The 18,799-nt window shown below is 32.8% G+C and overlaps 1 protein-coding gene across 1 annotated transcript in view; it reads left to right on the top strand.

The window, feature by feature from the left end:
- The window catches only part of LOC117779549 (ran-binding protein 16), a 161,591-nt gene that overhangs the window by 28,726 nt on the left and 114,066 nt on the right, over positions 1 to 18,799 (top strand). The window contains exons 4-9 of the mRNA XM_034615785.1: positions 9,125 to 9,224; positions 9,284 to 9,499; positions 9,559 to 9,705; positions 9,763 to 10,442; positions 10,497 to 10,789; positions 10,846 to 10,999. Of these exons, the coding sequence (XP_034471676.1) occupies positions 9,125 to 9,224; positions 9,284 to 9,499; positions 9,559 to 9,705; positions 9,763 to 10,442; positions 10,497 to 10,789; positions 10,846 to 10,999 (1,590 nt within the window). The remainder of the gene's footprint in view (positions 1 to 9,124; positions 9,225 to 9,283; positions 9,500 to 9,558; positions 9,706 to 9,762; positions 10,443 to 10,496; positions 10,790 to 10,845; positions 11,000 to 18,799) is intronic.

Below are 18,799 nucleotides of genomic sequence, written 5' to 3'. Positions count from 1 at the left end.
ATTGAAATATAATTGTGTTAACATATAATCCCACAAAAAAAACCTCTACACGAGGTAAAAGTCTAGTGACAAAAGCAATATAAAAATTTTAAATAAAAATATAAATAAAGAAAAAAAAACGAAAATTGGCATTGTTCACTGTGCGCAAAAAGGGTTAGCTTTGCCAATTTTCGTTTTTGGTTTTTATTAATTTATATTTTAATTTTTATATTAAACTGAATTTTGTTCGTCACAAAATTGGATATCAGAAATTTTGGGTCTAGAAATTACTTTTGTCAATAGACTTTTACCTCGTGTAGATGTTATTTTTGTGGGATATCAGAAATTTTTGCAATTGATTTTTCTTTTGACATTGTAACTTTATCATTAATGCAGACAAATAGTAAAATATAAATAAATTTAGTTGTTGAATGTATTGCATATTTAAAAAAAAAATTTTTATTTATAAAGAAAACTAGGGGGCTCCGCCCACTGCTCGCTTGGTTCGCGTTGCTACAGTCTAAAAAAATTTGTAATACTCAGACTTGGATTTCGCCCGATCGATCCTATGACAGCTATATGATATGGTGGTTCGATTAGAACCAACTTTGGTCAGGATCTATAAGTCTTTCTTCAATGCATATTCTATTAGTTTGGTTACGATATCTCGTAAAACAAAAAAGTTTTTCATACTAAGACTTAATATTGGACCGATCGGTCCCATGACAACTATATGATATAGTGGTCCGATTTGAACCAACTTTGGTCAGGATATATAAAACCAAGTTAGGTGCATATTGTATCAGTTTGGTTGAGATATCTCATAAAACCATAAGTTTTTTGTACTAAAACGTGATTTTTGACCGATAGAAAAATGTATTTATTCACTTAACAGGTAATATCTTCCAAACCCCTCAAAAAACGCGAAATTATACGTATTACAACATATTAAAATTTAACAGAAATCGTTAGAGCCGTTTTGTCAGAAATCGCCAAAATGTAAGCTAAAAAACTTTATATCCCCTGTAAAATGCTACCTGAGTACTTTGGAAAAAAAGTTTAAGGGTACGCCTAAAAGCCCCCAAACACACCTTTCCGATATAGAACATATATGTAGCTTCTATGGAAACGGTTGAGGTTTCAAATTTTGCGGGACTTAGCGTTTTCCCGCTAAAATAGCGATTTTATCAAAATGTCGTAGAACAAACATTTCTAGCTTTTCGAAATGGAATAAATCACCACCATTACATCTAAGCTTTTTTAGCGCTTTGATGCAAACAGACAAACAAACTGACTTTTCATTTCATTTTGAGAAGTCCACTTAAAATTTCAAATGTATTTATCTTTTGAAACAGTTTGGGTGATAAAGGTATCATTCGACGCGTATTTTTAATTAGAATTAAAAAGAAATAATAATTTTACCAAAGGGCCCCAACATCCCCATTAGCTGCAATCGTTGAATTTTTTCCCCTCCCACTTACACCTCCGTATCTCTTGACCAAGGTGAGTTAGAAAAAGTTTAAGTATGCCATTTTGTAATTTATGACTAAACCTTTCGATCGGTATATAACTCGATCTGATCGGAAAGTCATAGCAAATTTTCCAAATTAGCTGTATATATTGCTAGTCGCCTTTCGCACCCTTTGTGCTAGCGCGAACTGACGTCTGCAGTGATTTTTTTTTTTTTTCATGGCAAAATTCCATATGACGTCACACTTTGCAATAAAGTCATACAGAAGCTGATTTCTATGCATGAAATTGCATGAGAGGACAAGCGATCATTTTGCAGCACTACTTTTGCATCGTTGCCGAGCACTGAAAGCTGCAAAGTAATAAGTTTAATTATTAATATTTCCGATTCTTCACACATGTATTCAATGAGTATTATCATTGTAGAAAAAAACTTAAAAATCTCACAAAATTCGCCATTGTCTTTTATTTCTAATTTCGCGCGCAGTGCAGCAGCCTTTGGCAGACTCAAATTTGTTGCATGAGAGAGAGAGAAAGAGTGAGTGAGGAAAATGGGTGCTGCCAGAATGCAGTCTGAGCAAAGTTGTAGTTTGTAGATATCTTAACCAAACTGTTAGAATATGCATTTAAGTTGGTTTTGTACAGTCTGACCAAATTTGGTTTAATTCGGCTTCATATATCATATAGCTGCCGTAGGAAAATTGGTCGAAAATCAACCTCAGTACAGAGTACCCTGGGCACAGGGTATCCTACTGTCCCACTATTTTTTTTTTTTTTTTTTTGAGATCAGACCGACAAAGACATTTACCTTCCTTCTTATTATTTTATTTTATCTCATCATATATGTAATAATATTTAATACTAAGGGGCTCCGCCCCCTGTTCGCTTCGCTGACCAACCTCCGGTTCGATTCGCTCGCGGAATTGAATCATGAAAAGAGGAGCACTTCTTATATTTTTTTGAGTAAACTTTTTTTATCACGAAAATAAATTACTCGACAATTTAAATACTTCGGACACTTGTTAATTCGGACAACCTAATAATTCGACACTCAATTTTGTTCTATGAAATATTCTGTAACCCGGGCAAAACACAAATTTGTTGTTTTTGAAATCCTTTCACATTAACGGTTTTGTAAGAACAGTGCAATGGAATGCATTTTAACAGCAGTGAACGCTGATTATTTAGTCTTGGCATATATTTACACTTTCGAGAACATTAGGGTCATTCGACAAGGTTTTTAATCAGTTACCACTTCTTTACTCGTGGTGGTTCAGTAATCAGTACCTGCTCAATGATGTGATACCATCTTATACAAATCAGCCTACTACGTTTTTTTCCCGTTCGTACAAAATAATAATTATCAGTTAGCATACTATTTGACTTAAATTTTACATATTTTGTTGTTGAAAATTTCCTGCTGAATGCATAAAGAAGTTACAAATTTATATTATATAACATTTTTTTGTAAAAAAAAGGGAAAAATTAAATTCAAGCTTACCGCTGTCTTAAATGTTTGCCTGCAATTGAAATATGTGAAAAGGAGGAAAGTTGCCAGATTTGGCGGAAAAAATACCTATTTGGCGGAAAAAGGTATATTTTGCTAGAAAAAGGCTAGATTTGGGGGGAAAATTCAAGACTTTGAATGCAAAAGCTTATCTGTGAGTTTGGTTAGATTTCGCAAAAATCAAAAAGTATTTCATTCTTAAGGTTAATTTGCATCTGATGGCAGCTGTCATAGGAACAATGAGGTTTAAATTAACCTTAAGCATGAAAAACTTTTTTGTGTCTTAAGATATCTCAACCAAACTCACAGGTTGTATATTTGGGACACCCTGCCCAAATTTGTTTAAAATCGGGTTACTATATCATATAGCGGTCATAAGAACAATCGGGTTCAAATTAACCTTTAGTATGAAAAACTTTTTTGATTTTTGCGAAATCTTAACCAAACTCACAAATTAGCTTTTCCATTCCAAAGTCTCGAGTTTTCCCATTAAATCTAGCCTTTCCACGCCAAGTGAGGATTTTTTCCCGCTAAATCGGGCGATTTTCCCACAAAATCTGTCGTTTTACCGCAAAACTTGATTTTATCACAAAGTTCAATTGTAGGCACACATTTAAAACCGCGGGCAGCGTGAATTTAATTTGTTCGCTTGTTTGTTATGTACTTGTTTTTATCGTTTGTGTCAGCTAGATGTTTTTGTTTGTTGTGTTTATTATTATCGGCTTAGTCGATATGTTTTGTTATTTATTTAAATTGTATAGTTAAAGCATGTGCAAGGGGGTGGTCACCGTATCTTTTAGATCAGGTAGGGAGCCAAATTTTTTTTTGGGTTTGAAAGAGGATCCCTGGGTCCGGAACCGGGATCCTGGTTGGACGAGAGGTGGATTAGTTTATTTAATATGAATGCTTGTTCGTTTACTTACCGTTTTGTTGTTTATTGCAGGTTTTGTTGTCGTCTGTTGTTGATTTCTGTAGTCTTTTGTTGTAGTGTTGTAAAGTTTGGTATGTATCGATGGTGTAATCGATTGTTTAGACTGCGGGCCAGGGATGGGACTCTACCCTGAGAACCGATGAGCCAGCCGGCGCGGCCCACCGAGAAAAAAGCAGTTCATAACATGTTTTTACAAAAAAATGCTATATATTATACATTTGTTACTACTTCATTAATTCAGCAAGAAATTTCCAAAAACAAAAAATATAATAACTGTGAATAATTATTGAGGTAGGCTGACTTGTTGAGAAGATATCATATCATTGAGCAGGTACTGATTACTAATCTAACACGATTAAGAAAAAGGTAACTGATTAAAAAATCCTGCCGAATGACCCAAATGTTCTCAAAAAGGTGATAAAAATATGCCCAGATATATAATTTGAGTTAGCTGCTCTTAAAATGCTTTTTATACTTTTATTTTGTACTTACATACGAATCCTTTGATGTGACCGGATTTCAGAAACAAAAAATTTATTCTGTGCCCGGGTTACAGAATATTTCATAACCAAATTATTAGTGACCGATTTAAACAAGTGTTCGAATCATTGATATTGTACAGTAAATTATTTTTTATGCGTAAAAAAATTTATTCAAAAAAATACAAGAAGTGCCCTTCTTTTAAAACGTCGATTCCGTGACCGAAGCGAGCAGGGGAAGGAGCCCTCTAGTATAATATATATTTTATAAAAAATACCCGCCAATTAATTCTTCAATCACCCAAATCCGACAACTGCTCACTGGCAGGGAATTAAGAATGGATAAACCAAAAAATATTTTGTTAACAATTCCTATTTGTCATTTATGTGTATTGTTTTATTTTGTCTAATAATGAAGAAAATTCAGGAAAAATGCTTGTCTTCTGTGGAGTAAAATCCAACTTTCTGCGGTTTTCTGCGATCTATAATGTATGTTAAAATAAAGTAGAACGTGATTATTATTTAATGTTTGTAATGCTATTTAGGGCATTTTCGGTACTTTTAATTTGCAGACAAGCTTGTGTTCTCTCATGCAACGCTGCTGAACGATTAAACGACAATATCCAAATATATATTTGTGTGCCAATTTCCATTTCCTTTCCAAATAGAAATGAAAAGTCTGTTTGTTTGTCTGTTTGAATCAAAGCGCTTAAAAAAAAATTTGATTCGACGATAAAGATTTATTCCTCTTCGAAAATCTTTGCTCTCCGATTTCTTGCAAAAGCGCTAGTAATCAAGTAAAATTTTACAGGTGAAATAAGGTATTTAGGCAACTTATGACGAAATATCTGTAACGATTTTTAATTATTTGTAACACGTAAAGTTTCTGGTTTTTTGGGTTATGATACATAACTTTTGGCTCAGGGGTTTGGTGGTAAATGAATATACCCATTTTACGATCGGTCCAAAATAACGTTTAAATACGAAAATTTTTTTTTGTCAGTCTTATACGTCCGGACCAAATTTGCTTCAAATTGGTTCACTATAGTTGCCATTGGAACGATCGGCCATCAATCATCATCATTATCTATGACAGATTTTATTTTTTTTTTAATTTTTTAAAAATCTGTTTTTTTTTTCTTAATGTTTTTTTAGAGGTGCTCCCACTTTTGTCATCCTTACTTGTTAATGCCAAAACGGATTTTACTTTTTCTAAAAGCTAATGAATATATCTATATTTCATTCATACACAGTCTTAGATTTAAACCAGTAGTTTTAGAGCTATCAATTTTTGAATTAAGAAAATAATGATTTTTTACTTTAAAATTCAAGGAAAACTCGAAAAAAATTAATTAAATTTTCGTTTTTATTTTATTTACATAGCTTTTTTAATTACGCGTTGTTTAAAATATGATTTATAAGAATCTATGGCGAAACGGCGATATAATTTTTCTTTAATCTGTATCGATGTTTTTTCGACTTTTATGCCTTCCTTTTGGAGCAGCATGACCTTTAGTATGAAAATTTGTTGTGTTTTTTGAGATATCTTGAGATATCTCACACAATATCAATTTGTTGTTATTTTACACATCTTGACCATATTTGGCTCAAATCGGATTACTATATCATATAGCTGCCATAGGAGGGATCGATTCAGAATCAGCCTTTGGTATGAAAAACTTATTTGTTTTTATACCCAGAGTCCATTGGAAATGGGCAAAAAAGGGTATAATGTGTTTGGCAGAATGTATGTAACAGGCAGATGGAGGGGTGGCAGACCCCATAAAGTATATATATTCTTGATCAGGATCAACAGCCGAGTCGATCTAGCCATGTCCATCTGTCTGTCCGTCTGTTTGAACGCGTCGATCTCAGATACTATAAGTGCTAGAGACTTCAAATTTGTAATGCAGGTTTGTAAATACCATACGCAGGTCAAGTTTGTTTCCAATTTTTGATGCCACGCCCCCTTCGCCCACAAATTGCACAAAACGATTATTAGGCGCAATTTTTGACGTAGCACTCCCTAACTGAACAATCAGTTGAGAAGTATGCGTATGAAACGACTTTGAAAATTTCAAAGCGATTGACCCATAAATAGAGAAGTTATTTCGGAATTTACATTTAATTCAATAATTACATTTGCATGGCAAATCGAACGTGCGAGCAAGATAGCATGTATACGTTTGTATGCAAGGCGCTCACAAAGACAGTACGAATAAGTTCCCATTTTTTTTTTTGGGTACCAAATAAGAATCAAGCGATAAGCAAAAATATTATCTATATCATGTAATGAAAATGTTAATGTATAATTTATGTATACTCAAATATACAATTTGATTAAAATATAATTGTGTTAATATATAAATATGTATTTTTACATGGCAAAAATCAGCAGAAGCTGATAGCTATGCATGAAATTGCATGAGAGAAAAAGCGATCATTTTGCAGCAGTACATTTGCATCTTTGCCGAGCACTGAAAGCTGCAAAATAATAATTTTAATTATTAATATTTCCGATTCCTTACACATATATATATAATAAGTATCTGCTTATTATCGTTGTAAAAAAAAACTTAGCATTTTCCGCTTTAAGAATCTCATAAAATTAGACATTGCCTTTTATTTCAAATTTCGCGCGCACTGCAGCAGCCTTTGGCAGGCTTGAATTTGTTGCGTAAGAGGGAGAGAGTGAGAAAGGAAAATGGGTGCTGCCAGATTGCAGGCTGAGCAAAGTTGTAGTTTGTGGCTACTCTTGACACACTCTACATCGATTGCAAACGATTTACCAATTTATCAATTTAATTAATTTTAAATAAGTTTAATATAATACCGAGTGATGTATTAGTTCAGTTAGGCATTAATAACGTAGTTTGCAGTGATAAGCACAGTGATTTAAGAAAACCGAAAGTTGTTCATAGTTTCGTGTGTGTAATTTTTATACCCTGAGCCCATTGAAAATGGGCAACAATCAACTTTTATAAGAGTACATGGGCTCAGGGTATCCTACTGTCGAGCGTGCTCGACTGTAGCCGCACCTCACCGCGAGCGAAGCGAACCGGGGGTAGGCTAGCGAAGCAGGTAGGCAGCGAAGCAGGGGGCGGAGCCCCCTTGTTTTAGTTATGTTAACTAAACTGATAGATTTGGTTGAAATAGGACCACTAAATCATGTAGCTGCCATATTTTATTTACATAATTGCATTAATTACCTGTCGTTTGATATATGATTCATTAAAATCTATGGATAGACGGCTAAGTTATTAGCATATAAACGAAAAAAAATTTCACGCAAATTTTCGGCTGATTGGTCCCATGGCAGCTATATGTTATAGTGATCCCATTCCAACAAAATTTGGACAGGTTGTATAAGATGATACGAGGTTTACTATTTGTAAGATTTGTACAGAAAACTTAAAAAATAAAAAAGTTTTATGTACTAAAGGTCGCTATCGGTTCGTATCGATCGTTCCTATGGCAGCTATATGATATAGTGGTACGATTTCTACCGAATTTGGTAAAGGATGTAATGGGCAATTAAAGATACATAATTTATGAGGTTGATTAAGATATCTCAAAAAACAAAAAAGTTTTTCATACTAAAACTTGATTTTAGACCGATCGGTCCTATGGCAACTATATGATATAGTGGACAGCCTTGAACCAAAATTGGTGAAGATGTAAAGGACAATGTAAAATGCACAGCTTGTGAGTTTTGTGGAAATATCTTAAAAAACAAAAAAGTTTTTCATACTAAAGTTGGATTTTCAACTGATCGTTCCTATGGCAGCTAGATTGACATGTCAACCGACTTGAACCAAATTCGGTAGGGATATTTAACACATTACCAGATACACTACCTGCGAGATTGGATGATATATCTTAAGAAACAGCAGAAGTTTTCATACTAAAGGCTGATTCTGAACCACTCTCTCCTATGGCAGTTATTTGATGTAGTAGACCGATTTGAACCAAATATGGTCAAGATGTGTACAATAACAACAATTTTTATATTTTGTGAGATTGAGTAAGATATCTCAAAAATCACAAAAAATTTTCATACTAAAGGTCATGCTGCTCCAAAAGGAAGTCATAAAAATCGAAAAAAACATCGATACAGATTAAATAAATATTATATCGCCATAGAATTTTATAAATCATATCTTAAACAACGCGTTATTAATACAGCTATGTAAATAAAATAGAACCGAAGTTTTAATTAATTTTTTTCGAGTTTTCCTTGAATTTTAAAGTTAAAAAGCTGAAAAAAGCTATGCAAAAGATCATAATTTTCTTAATTCAAAAACTGTTGTCTCTACTACTACTGGTTTAAATTTAAGACTGTGTAAAAATAAATAACAAATATATTCATTAGCTTTTAGAAAAAGTAAAGCTTTTGAAAATCGGTTTTGGCATTAACAACTAAGGATAACAAAAGTGGAAGCACCACTAAAAAAAAAAGTAAGCCGGATTTTTAAAAAAATTCTATAAAAAAAACTCTCCGATAGAAAAAAAAACATGTTTTTCGTTGTTTGTGGCCCCAATTCTATCCAAAAAAGTGGGTTTCGTTCGTTTAATTTTTGGGCTGTTGTCTGGTGTAATTATTCGGTATGTAGAACATTTTGCACAAAGTGCCAAATGTCAGTGCTTTTATTACTAAACTTATACCTCGTATGAAGGTTTATTTTTAATTGTATTTTAAGAATTATAATAGTTATAATCCCGGAAAAAAGATGACAATTTGGTTTTTGTTTAACACAGGTTAATATCACAAGTGTTACGCCTTACAAAGAATTGTCTAAGCTTTGACTTTATTGGCAGCTCAACAGATGAGTCAGCTGATGATATGAACAATGTTCAGGTTCGTATATGTCATAAATGTAATTTGAAAAATATTAAATATTTACCCTATACTCACAGATACCGACAGCTTGGCGTCCTGCTTTTCTTGATTCGAACACATTAAAATTGTTCTTTGATTTATATCAAATATTACCGAATAGTTTAGCGAGTTACTCACTATCGTGCCTGGTGCAAATGACATCTGTACGCAGATCACTATTCAGCAACTCAGAGCGAACAAAATTTCTTACTCATCTGGTTGAAGGTGTAAAAAATATACTCACCAATTTGCATGTAAGTTCAAAATAATTTTAAACAACATAAGCTTAATTAATAATTTAATTTGCGTTTAGGGTCTTAGTGATCCTGATAACTATCATGAGTTCTGCCGTTTGCTTGCGCGGTTGAAGTCTAATTATCAACTGGGTGAACTCATTGCTGTTCCCTGTTATCCAGAAGCTATTGAACTCATTGCTAAATTTACAGTACAATCTCTACATGTGAGTATATTTTGGAAGTGTTTAAAAAACGAAATACAAAATTTATTTCATCCTCAGATGTGGCTCTTCGCTCCAAATAGTGTACACTATTTACTCACCCTTTGGCAGCGTATGGTTGCTTCAGTACCGTACGTTAAATCACCGGACCCGCATTTTCTTGGCACCTATACCCCTGAAGTAGTTAAGGCGTATATTGAGTCGCGTCTAGATGCTGTGCCTTTGATTGTTCGTGATAATATGGAAGATCCTTTGGATGATCTGTGCATGGTGCAGCAACAGCTTGAACAGTTGTCGGTGATCGAACGTTGCGAGTACAATAAAACTTGCAACTTTTTAGTGCAGCATTTTGATCAAAAAGCTCGTGAATACGAAAATCTTGTACAAATGGTAAATGCTAACCCTACAGATATAACTGTGCATGAGTTACAATTAACTTGGTTGGTGTATATAATTGGATCTGCCATTGTCGGCAGACTTTCTGTAACAACCAGCGACGAGCATGACAATATGGATGCAGAGCTAGTTATTCGTGTACTGCAACTAATGAGTTTAACTGACTCACGCTTACCCCAAACTGGCTGTGAGAAGCTAGAATTGGCAATTCTGAGCTTCTTAGACCAGGTTCGTAAGATGCACAGCAGTGACCAGGCACAAAAAGCAACTGTATACAAACGGCTTAGTGAAGTATTTGGATTAAACGACGAACAAATGCTACTAAGTTTTATTAACCGTAAAATGTATGTGTTTTTATCGTAAGTCGATTTTTAAGTCACATGTTCTTGTTTTTGCAGCATAACTAACTTAAAGTTTTGGGGTCGTTCTGAACAAATAATAACAAAAACATTAATGTTATTATCGGACCTCTCTGTGCACTTTAATTCAGTGCGTAAATTGGCACGTCTAGAAGAAGTACAATTCATGTTGACACATCACACAAGCGATCATTTTCCTTTTCTTGGTACTAGTTCTTCACTAAACGAAATGCGTTGCCGCACCATGTTTTACACATCACTGAGTCGCTTATTAATGTTTGACTTGGGAGAGGACGAAGAGCGTTTTTACCATTTTTTAACACCTCTTACAAGTAAGTCGAATTCGAATAAAAATATATAAATATATATTATATACCACTTATTTCAGATCAGTTTGAATCACTGGGAAATGTATTAATGGACACAAAATGTTTTCCTAATGATGAAGTCAAGAAGGCAATTATTGGCTTAGCACGGGACTTGCGTGGTCTTGCATTGCCTCTTAATGCTCGAATTCAATATACCATGCTCTTTGAGTGGCTGTACGTATAAAATAATATATATTTTTGAGTCAATGCGGGTGGCAGTCCGCGCTAGTGACGAAAGCAGCACGATGGGTGCGAAAGGCGACTAGCAATATATACAGCTAATATGGATAATTTGAAATGACTGTCCGATTAGATCGAGTTATATACCGATCGAAAGCTTTAGTCCTAACTAAAAAAATGGCATACTAAAGCTTTTGATAACTCACCTGGGTCATGTGATAAGGTGTAAGTGGGAAGGGAAAAATGGAAATGATTGCAGCGAATAGGGCCGTTGGAGCCTTTTGGTAAAATTTTAAAAATTTCTCATGAAAAATACGCGTAGATTGATACCTCGATCACTCAAGTCCGAACATGTTTGTAGAACATTCCTGAATGCTCTTTAAGATTATGTATGGTGAGCGTGCACAAAATGCTGGTCTCCAAAAAAAATCTTAGCTTAAATCTTAAATTTGCGAAAATTCACGAAATGTGGGTATTCCTGAACGTATGCTGTAAAGTTTCAAATAAATTGTTAAAAGATTTGTTAAAATTTAAAATGTTTTGCATTATATTAAAATATTTTTAAAATACTTAAAATTACGGGAACTAAACCCACTTTTTTGGATAGATTTGGAGCCCCATATGACGAAAAACATTTTTTTTTTTAGAATTATTTAAAAATCTGACTTTTTTTCGTACATTTTTTTTTAGAGGTGCGCACACATTTGTCATTATTGCTCGAGAATGACAAAAACTGATTTTAAAAAGATTTTCTGAAAGCTAATGAATATATCTATAATTCATTAATACACAGTTTAGGATTTAAACCAGTAGTTTAAGAGATATCAATTTTTGAATTAAGAAAATTAAGATTTTTTTAAGCGTTTTTTTTTAGCTTTTTTTACTTTAAAATTCGAGGAAAAGTTGACATTCAATATGTTAAAGTCAATGAAATTCTGCGTTTTTTGAAATATCACACATATCTGTTTCTCTTTCTCAAGATATTAACAAATAAGTGTATATATACATATTACGTTAAATCAAAATATGATAGCAGCAATAACGTGACATAGCAAAAAACCTATGTAGCAGACTGCTTTTGAGCGGCAGAAATAATCAGTGCTGCCAGAAATTTTTTGTAGCATATATTTTGCGTTGCAGTAATAACCAGTGATGCCAGACAGTTTTTTTTGTAGCATTACGGGCAGTTATAAGCTAACAGATTTAATGGTTGCGGTATTTCTTCAGCTTTTTTTTTAATTATTTGTGAAATAACAATCAGGAAAATATGAAACAGATAAATTTCTGATTTTTCCAAAAAAAACCTTCTTACGAGGTAAAAGTCTAGTGACGAAAGTCTAGATGCCCCAAAATTTCTGATATCCAATTTTGTGACGAACAATATAATATATAAATTATATAAATATTATAATTATAATTAAAAAAATAAAATTGTTCGGCACTCGGCACATTCCTCGACATTCCTTTTACCCAATAATAGCTTTTTATTTATATAGACCGAAGACCGCAACCATTAAATCTGTTAGCTTATAACTGCCCGTAATGCTACAAAAAAAACTGTCTGGCATCACTGGTTATTACTGCAACGCAAAATATATGCTACAAAAAATTTCTGGCAGCACTGATTATTTCTGCCGCTCAAAAGCAGTCTGCTACATAGGTTTTTTGCTATGTCACGTTATTGCTGCTATCATATTTTGATTTAACGTAATATGTATATATACACTTATTTGTTAATATCTTGAGAAAGAGAAACAGATATGTGTGATATTTCAAAAAACGCAGAATTTCATTGACTTTAACATATTGAATGTCAACTTTTCCTCAAATTTTAAAGTAAAAAAAGCTATAAAAAAAAAGCTTAAAAAAAATCAAATTTTTCTTAATTTAACAATTTATGTCTCTTAAACTACTGGTTTATATCTTAAACTTTGTATTAATAAATTATAGATATATTCAATAGCTTTCAAAAGTAAAACTCTTGAAAATCGGTTTTTGGCATTCTCGAGTAATGATGACAAATGCGGGCGAACCTCTGAAAAAAATAATATTAAAAGCCAAATTTTAAAAAATTAAAAAATAAAATCTCACTATAAAAAAAAAAAATGTTTTTCGTCATATGTGGCCCCAAATCTATCCAAAAAAAAGTGGGTTTGGTTCTTGAAATTTTTTGGCTGTTGCCTAGTGTTATATAGTAGTTTAGGCTGAGGGGTTTGGAAGATATTTCTTGTTAAAGGACCGTATTGAGTAGACCAAAAAACTTTCTGGTAGGTCAAAATTCCATATAAAAATTTCGGTGGCGAAAAGAGAAGAAGATTTTGACAACTATTCCATAGTAAACTTTCCGCCGGCGGAAATTTCTGGTCTACTCGAAACTGGCCTTTACTGAAAATATATACATTTTTCGGTCTGTCGAAAATCACGTTTAGTAGTAAAAACTTTTTTGTTTTTCGAGTTATCTTAACAAATTTGACAGATAATGCATTTAAGTCTGTCCTATAAATTTTCTCTCGTATTTCCGTTCCTGAAAGCTCTGAATTTAATTTTTCATCTATCCAATGCGAATATGCGTGTATTTTCTATGTAGTGCTGTTTTTTTTACCTTAATAATATTAATATTTGTCGTGCGGTAGGTCTACGACGACATTTTTTCTCGAGATTCATTTATTCACTTATTTTTTTGTAACATCACACTGGGCCAGATCGCAAAATATTTGGCATACGTAGTTGGTCCTAAAAGTAATGAGCCTTACAATGTTAAACACTTTTAAAACTTTTTAGTTATTTTATTTTTCAGTCTAGTCTTATTATGAGTCACCACACTTCTTCAAAAGACGCTCCCACAATTTTAACCCCTTGAAAAATTATTTGCCGTCCGGGTCTTTAAAATGGTTAATTTGAAGGTAATAGCCATCTCATTTGATGAAAATTTCTGTCTGTCAAACGCAATTTTAAGTTTAGGATGTAAAAATAAGTCACTTGGGGTTAAATCTAAAGAGTAAGGAGAGTTCCGAATCAGCTCAAAGCATTATTCATGAAATTTTGTCAATACCTTTGTGATGGCTCATTTTCTTAGTGAAACAAAAATGTAAGCAAACGCGGATGGTCGGACTGCCCACGTAAAGTCGAAAGCTCCATGGAAATAAAACAAAATTTAAGTATAACATAATCAAAGTAAATACTTTATCTATGAATAATTGATAATTATTTTCGGTATTACTGCAACCGTTCAAGTTTTATCGGGCTTTAGGTGTTTAGTCAGCTGTTTGTATTGATAAAATTGGCGGGAAATTTTTATTGACTTTTCGCGCTTGGCATTTGCACACTTTTAGATCAAAACTTATTGTTAATATTGGATATTGAAGGTCAGGGAATGAAGAATAGATAAACCAAAAAATATTTTGTTATCAATTCCTATTTGTCATTTATGTGTATTGTTTTATTTTGTCCAAAAATGAAGAAAGCTCAAGAAAAATTATCGTCTTCTGATCGTCTTTCTGCGGGTTTCTGCGATCTGTAATGTATGTTAAAGTAAAGTAGAAAGGTTATATTGATTAATGTTTGTATTGCTTTTTGCGGCCATTTCGGTACTTTCAATTTGCAGGTTAGCTTGAATTCTTTTATGCAACGCTGCTGACCGTTTGATCGCAAAAATCCGAATATATATGTAGTTTTGACCACCTAAAATATTTGTATGTTTTCATATTTTTAACTATTTTACATTACCAAAAATAATTTAAAGTCTCAATTTCCATGGCAATTTCCTTTTTACATGAAGATTACGTATCCACAATGTGGTCTTATATGGGCGGTCAGGGTGGGAGTGGTCAAATGAACTAAAAATTTTGTCTACATATTTTGCTTACTATATTTATTATAAATATGCCAAGTTTCATATATCTGCAATTTTCAACTTTATGTCAAATATTTTGCGATGTGGCCCAGTGTGCACACTTAACTGATTTGATGGTATTCAAGACTTCAGTTACCACTTGCTGTGTTTTATTTAAAAATAAATTTTATTTTATTCCATAATTTTTACATTTAAAGTAGCCATTGTTGATTTTTGGAGCATAGGCTATTGCTTTTTCTATATTTTTTTTTGGAAAAATGTTTGTAGAACTTTCCTGAATGCTCTTTAAGATTTTGTATGGTGAGCGTACATAAAATGCTGGTCTCCAAAAAAATCTTAGCTTAAATCTTAAATTTGCGAAAAATTCACGAAATGTGGTTATTCTTGAACGTATGAAACGTATGCTGTAAAGTTTCAAATAAATTGTAAAAAGATTTCTTAAAATTTAAAATGTTTTGCATTATATTAAAATATTTTTAAAATACTTAAAATTACGGGAACCAAACCCACTTTTTTGGATAGATTTGGAGCCCCATATGACGAAAACATTTTTTTTTAGAATTATTTAAAAATCTGACTTTTTTTCGTACCCTTTTTTTAGAAGTGCGCACACATTTGTCATCATTACTCGAGAATGACAAAACCGATTTTCGAAAAATTTTCTGAAAGCTAATGAATATACCTACCACAAAAAACACCTCTACACGAGGTATAAGTCCAGTGACGAAAGCAATTTCTAGCCCCAAAATTTCTGATATTCAGTTTTGTGACGAACAAAATTTAGTTTAATCTAAAAATTTTAAATAAAAATATGAATTAATAAAAAAAAGCGAAAATTGGCATTGTGCACTGTGGGCAAAAAGGGTGAGCTTCTTTGTACATACAAATTACTCTTTGCGCAGTGCCGAATGCCAATTTTCGCTTTATTTTTATTAATTTATATTTTTATTTAATATTTTTAGATTAAACTGAATTTTGTTCGTCACAAAATTGGATATCAGAAATTTTGGGGCTAGAAATTGCTTTCGTCACTAGACTTTTACCTCGTGTAGAGGTTTTTTTTTTGGCTTTTGACATTGTAACTTTATCATTAATGCAGGCAAATAGTAAAATATATAAATTTAGTTGTAAAATGTATTTCATATTTAAAAAAAAATTTTTCTTTAATTATAAAGAAAAACTAGGGGGCTTCGCCCCCCGCTCGATTTGCTCGCGTTGCCACAGCCGAGCATACTCTTCTGTCGGAGACCCCGTACTTACTATGAAAAAAAAAAGTTTCTCATACTAAGACTTGGATTTCGCCCGATCAGTGCTATGACAGCTATATGATATAGTGGTTCGATTAGAGCCAACTTTGGTGAGAATATATAAGTCTAATTTAAATGCATATTCTATTAGTTTGGTTACGATATCTCGTAAAACAAAAAAGTTTTTCATACGAAGACTTAATATTGACCGATTGGTCCTATGACAGCTATATGATATAGTGGTCCAATTTGAACCAACTTTGGTCAGGATATATAAAACCAAGTTTAATGCATATTGTATTAGTTTGGTTTAGATATCCCATAAAACCAAAAAGTTTTTCGTACTAAAACGTGATTTTCGACCGATAGAAACAGTTAACAGGTAATATCTTCCAAACCCCTGAGCCAAAATATATGTTTTATATACTAAAAAATGCAAAAATGTTACGTACTACTACATACTCAAATAAATAATAATAATAAAAATCGTTAGTGCCGTTTTGTCAGAAATCGCCAAAATGTAAGCTTAAAAACATAACATCACCTGTAAAATGTTACCTGAATACTTTAGAAAAAAAGTTTTAAGGTACGCATAAAAGACCTCAAACACCTTTCCAATGATATATAGAACATATCTGTAGGTTCTATGGTTTGGAAACGGTTGAGGTTTCAATTTTAGCGGGATTTAGCGCTAAACTAGCGGGAAATTGAAAAAGTCGTAGAACAAAAATTTCTAGATTTTCAAAGAGGAATAAATCCCCATCATTACATCTAAGCTTTTTTAGCGCTTTGATACAAACAGACAAACAAAGAAACTAACTTTTCATTTCATTTTGAGAAGTCCACTAAAACTTTCAAATTTATTTATCTTTTGAACCAGTTAACGGATTTGGGTCAATCGAGGTATCAATCGACGCGTATTTTTGATAAGAATTTTTAAAAAAATAAATAATTTTACCAAGAAGCCGCAATCTGCGATCATACAAATTTTTCCCCACCCACAATTAGAAAAAGTTTTAGTATGCCATTTTGTAAGTTAGGACTGAACCTTTCGATCAATATATAACTTGATCTGATCGGACAGTCGTAGCAAATTTTCCAACTTAGCTGTATATATTGTTAGTCGCCTTTCGCACGCTTCGTGCTGCTTTCGTCACTAACGCGAACTGCCGTCCGCAGTGATAATTCATTAATACAAAGTTTAAGATTTAAACCAGTAGATTAAGAGACATAAATTTTCGAATTAAGAAAATAATTTTTTGTTTAGTTTTTTTGTAGATTTTTTCTTGTTTAAAATTCAAGGAAAAGTCGAAAAAAATGTGTTCCATTTTATTTTATATTTTATTTACATAGACGGACGGCTAAGTAGTGTTGGAAAAATATATCGAAATATCGACAACTCGATTTTCGCAGAAGCGATTATCGAGTCCTATAGTTCGATAATTTTTTTCACGATCTATCGAGTTGAATAAATCGATTTCCAAAAAAAATCAACAACTCCCTGTGGATTGTTCGTGGTAGTTCATTTATACCAGCGGTGGGCCAGCCCTTGCTCCTGCTGCTCCCAGTGCTCCGACTACAACAACAACTTTTGACGCCGCGCGCAACTCATTTATGACCCCCCAATAAAACTTAACAAAAACACACAGCAAATGCTCGAGTTTCGGCTGCGACGCGTACGGTCATAAAAGTGTTCATTTTTCTATGATTTATGACTTCAGCAGCGTCTTGTACACTGTGTGAAAAAGTAAAGTTGGTTTTGATGCGATTTGATGCGTTTTGATTTTTACCACATAATAAGCGTTCGACTTGCAAATAAAATTAATTAGAACTTCTTTTAGTGTATAATTGTTTTGGTTTGTCAAAACCAACAACAACCACACAGATTTTCGTCGCGACGCAGAGAGTCATTAAAGTGTTCATTTTGCTTTGATTTATGACTTCAGAAGTTGTGTTTGTTGTAGATGTTGTTGTAGTGCTCCCGATTGCAAATTTCGTGCCCACCGCTGATTTATACAATTGAATTTGGTAGTTAAATTTTTGATGAGCGACTGTAAGAAATAACCAAACTAAACGATTAAGGAAAATAAAATTTTTACTAAAAGAACGCGTGTGTTTGTGAATACAATTGCGTTTTTGAATTAAAATAAATTTATTTAAAAAAAACTTGATCCTTGCAACTCGATCTACTATTTTCCAATATATCGACAACTCGATACTTAGTTTTGGCGATTTTCTATTTCGATATAAAACTCGATCTAAAATTTGGATTTACATCACATTAGCACATACATAATGAAACAAGAGGAAGCTATATGTTATAGTGGTCCGATTCCAACTAAATTTTGTTGTAAAGGCAATATCAGGTTTATAATTTGTAAGTTTGGTACAGATAACTTAAAAAATAAAAAAGTTTTTCATTTCAGGTTGCTTATCGACCGTTCGTATTAATCGTTTATATGGCAGCTATATGATATAGTGGTCCGATTCCTACCAAATTTAGTTAGGATGTAATGGGCAATTAAGGATACTTAATTTATTAGTTTGATTGAGATATCTCCAAAAACAAAAAAGTTTTTCATACTAAAACATGATTTTCTACCGATCGGCCCTATTGCAGCTAAATGATATAGTGGACCGATTTGAACCAATTTCGGTAAGGATGCATAAGACCAACTTATATGCAAATTTTAT

This window comes from Drosophila innubila, chromosome X, assembly GCF_004354385.1.
Source record: "Drosophila innubila isolate TH190305 chromosome X, UK_Dinn_1.0, whole genome shotgun sequence".
Classification (NCBI taxonomy): Eukaryota; Metazoa; Arthropoda; class Insecta; order Diptera; family Drosophilidae; genus Drosophila; species Drosophila innubila.
This window is presented reverse-complemented; position numbering and strand designations above follow the sequence as displayed.